This window comes from Grammomys surdaster, unplaced genomic scaffold (genome assembly GCF_004785775.1).
Source record: "Grammomys surdaster isolate TR1022 unplaced genomic scaffold, NIH_TR_1.0 149, whole genome shotgun sequence".
Classification (NCBI taxonomy): domain Eukaryota; kingdom Metazoa; phylum Chordata; class Mammalia; order Rodentia; family Muridae; genus Grammomys; species Grammomys surdaster.
The window spans coordinates 660,006-662,338 of NW_021604607.1; the positions used below are offsets into that span (position 1 = coordinate 660,006).

Genomic DNA, 2,333 nt, shown 5'->3' on the forward strand with positions numbered 1-2,333 from the left:
GAGAGAGAGAGAGAGAGAGAGAGAGAGAGAGAGAGAGAGAGAGAATGAATCCCTCTGTATATATCCGGAGCAAACCTGCTACGGTATCTCCCCAGCCCCCAGGCAGCAGTAGCAGTGAGCAGTGGTGGGTAGTCCACTGGCCCATGCATGCTCTGAACAGGCACAAGGAAATGGCGTTTATAAAGTTCCTCACCTCGCAGTCCTGACAATATAGCGTGTTTCTCCTAAATTGCAACAGTAGAAGAGGATTTCTTGGGGCGGCTAGTGTGATCAGTAAGTGCTTCTCCAACCCTGGGACTCAGAAAAGGAGTGGGTGAGGCACAAGCAAGTCTTGTCAGAGTATTTTTTCCTCTGCGCTCTGTACATCTAAATAAATGGGGGAAGTGGCTGTTTAACATGATGCCAAACTCCGGGGGACAGAAGTGAGTGGACAGACAGAGTGTGGCCGGAGGAACACCAGGAGACGTCAATCTAGCTGAAGAGAGAGGGGCGGGGAGGGGGGGTGTCTCAAGAGTCTGCACATTTCCCTGGAGGTTATGAAAATGTGAGCTGTTCAAAGTATAAAGTAAAGGCGACTATGTCCTGGCTGTTTTTTAGCACCACTATCGGTTGGAAAAGGCGGAACAAAGACAAGAGGTCAAGAATTTGGAGAAGTTAGGGGTGTGTAGAGGGGAAAACCAAGGCGAGTGGTGTGTAACAGTTGAGCGGAAGGGCTGGTTTTTGAATAACGGATTTTACTTTGAGGGGGTGGGGCAGTCTCAACAGGAGAGGAGGAAATTAAAACGTTGAGAAAGGATGCAGAAATGGCGTTTGTAATCATTCCTGGGGATAGTGAGACCTGGGTCGGGTGGGAAATAGCAGCCCTTGACATATATTCTCACATACGCTCTTACAGAGGGCAATACTAAGGAGCAGGGGCTGAACAGGAAACTTCAAAGTGCTTGGCTCCTGGTTGACACACAGTCAATGTGTGTTAGCTGATAGGAAAGAGCTAGAAATGGTCCATTCGGGCCACCTCTCGCTCCGAATGCAGGAAAGAAAAGTAGGAGGACGAGAGAGGACAGAGAGCGAGACAAAAGTAGGAAAGGGGTATCAGAATGGAAAGGAGGAGCCCGGGGACGCCGGCCCGGTCTCCGATCCGTGGAAAGGGCAGCGAGTGACAGGCACGCAGAGGAAAGACTGACGGGGTGCGCCGCTCACCTATAGTCGACACCACGGTGCCCACGAAGTAGAAGGCTCCAGGGAAGTCCCAGCGCGGTCGCAGCGCGTCGGCGCGGACCCCGGCGGCCAGCGCGGCCTCGTAGTGCCGGAGGAAGGCGCGCAGCTCCGGCTCTGCCACGCCGTGCGTAGCGCTGAAGTTGCGCAGCGTGGCGCCCCAGCGCGCCCGCGCCTCCGCCTCGCCCGGGCTCTCGAGCGCGGAGAAGACGGTGGCACCCGCCACCAGGTAGAGGCCGATGAGCGCGGCCAGCAGCACGAAGCGGCCGGTGTCCTCGTTGAGGTGCGATCGGCGGCAGCAGCAGCAGCAGCAGGAGGGACGCGGCAGGCGGCGGCGGCAGCGGCGGGGCGGGGGCCGGGGGCTGCGGGAGGACATGGTCCGCAGCTCAACCCCGGGGCTGGGGCGGCGCTCGGAGCCGGGGCCGTGACATCCCCGCCGCAGAAGCAGGAGGGTGAGGATGGTGGCCAGAGGTCAGGGGCCGCGGCGGAGCCCCCCTGCAGTCTCCTCGGACCCGGGACGGCAGGGCGATCCGCCTCCTGCCGGGCGTTCAGGCCACGCACCGGTCGCCCGACTCAGCGGACACCCGGGCTGGAGAGCTTCTCCCCGCGCCCCGACGCCTTACTGCCTCTCGCGGCTCCTCACTTGCTGCCCTCGGGCTCCAGGCTCCGAAGCAAGGCCAGCGCCGCCCGGTGGCCGGAGTCCACGGGGCCCCGGGCCGCATACTCCACCCTGGACAGGCCGCGGTCTGCGGGCAGGGTGAACCGTGGAGTCCGGACGCCTAGGATCGGAATACGGTGGCAGGGCACAGAGGGAGTCCTCGGGGGCGTCCCATGAGGCTGCTGGGGATCGGTCGCGCCTAGGCGCAGGCTGCGCAGGCAGTCCTGTTCCTCCCCTGTAATTGAGCTGGCGGCGACGGCTTCCGAGCCTCAGAGCCAAGCGAGTCCTCCGGGGAAGCGCTCCCTTCCTTCCTTTCCTTGCTACCGCTGAAGATCTACCCGGTACGGAGAGGCGGAGTCATCCGAGCCCCGGGCGGGGTGTTCGGGAGGGGTGAGTAAGGAAGGGAGGAATGGGTGGAGAGTTGGGCTGCTGCGACGCCTCCGGATCGTTTTGGCCACAA

General features: G+C 61.1%; 1 protein-coding gene across 1 annotated transcript in view; it reads right to left on the reverse strand.

Annotated features, from left to right (window-relative positions):
* Positions 1 to 2,132, reverse strand: part of Kcnk12 (potassium two pore domain channel subfamily K member 12) — a 45,899-nt gene extending 43,767 nt beyond the window's left edge. Inside the window, exon 1 of the mRNA XM_028765162.1 lies at positions 1,201 to 2,132. Coding sequence (XP_028620995.1) covers positions 1,201 to 1,591 — 391 coding nt within the window. The 5' untranslated portion in view covers positions 1,592 to 2,132. The remainder of the gene's footprint in view (positions 1 to 1,200) is intronic.
* Between the last annotated feature and the right edge of the window lie 201 nt (positions 2,133 to 2,333).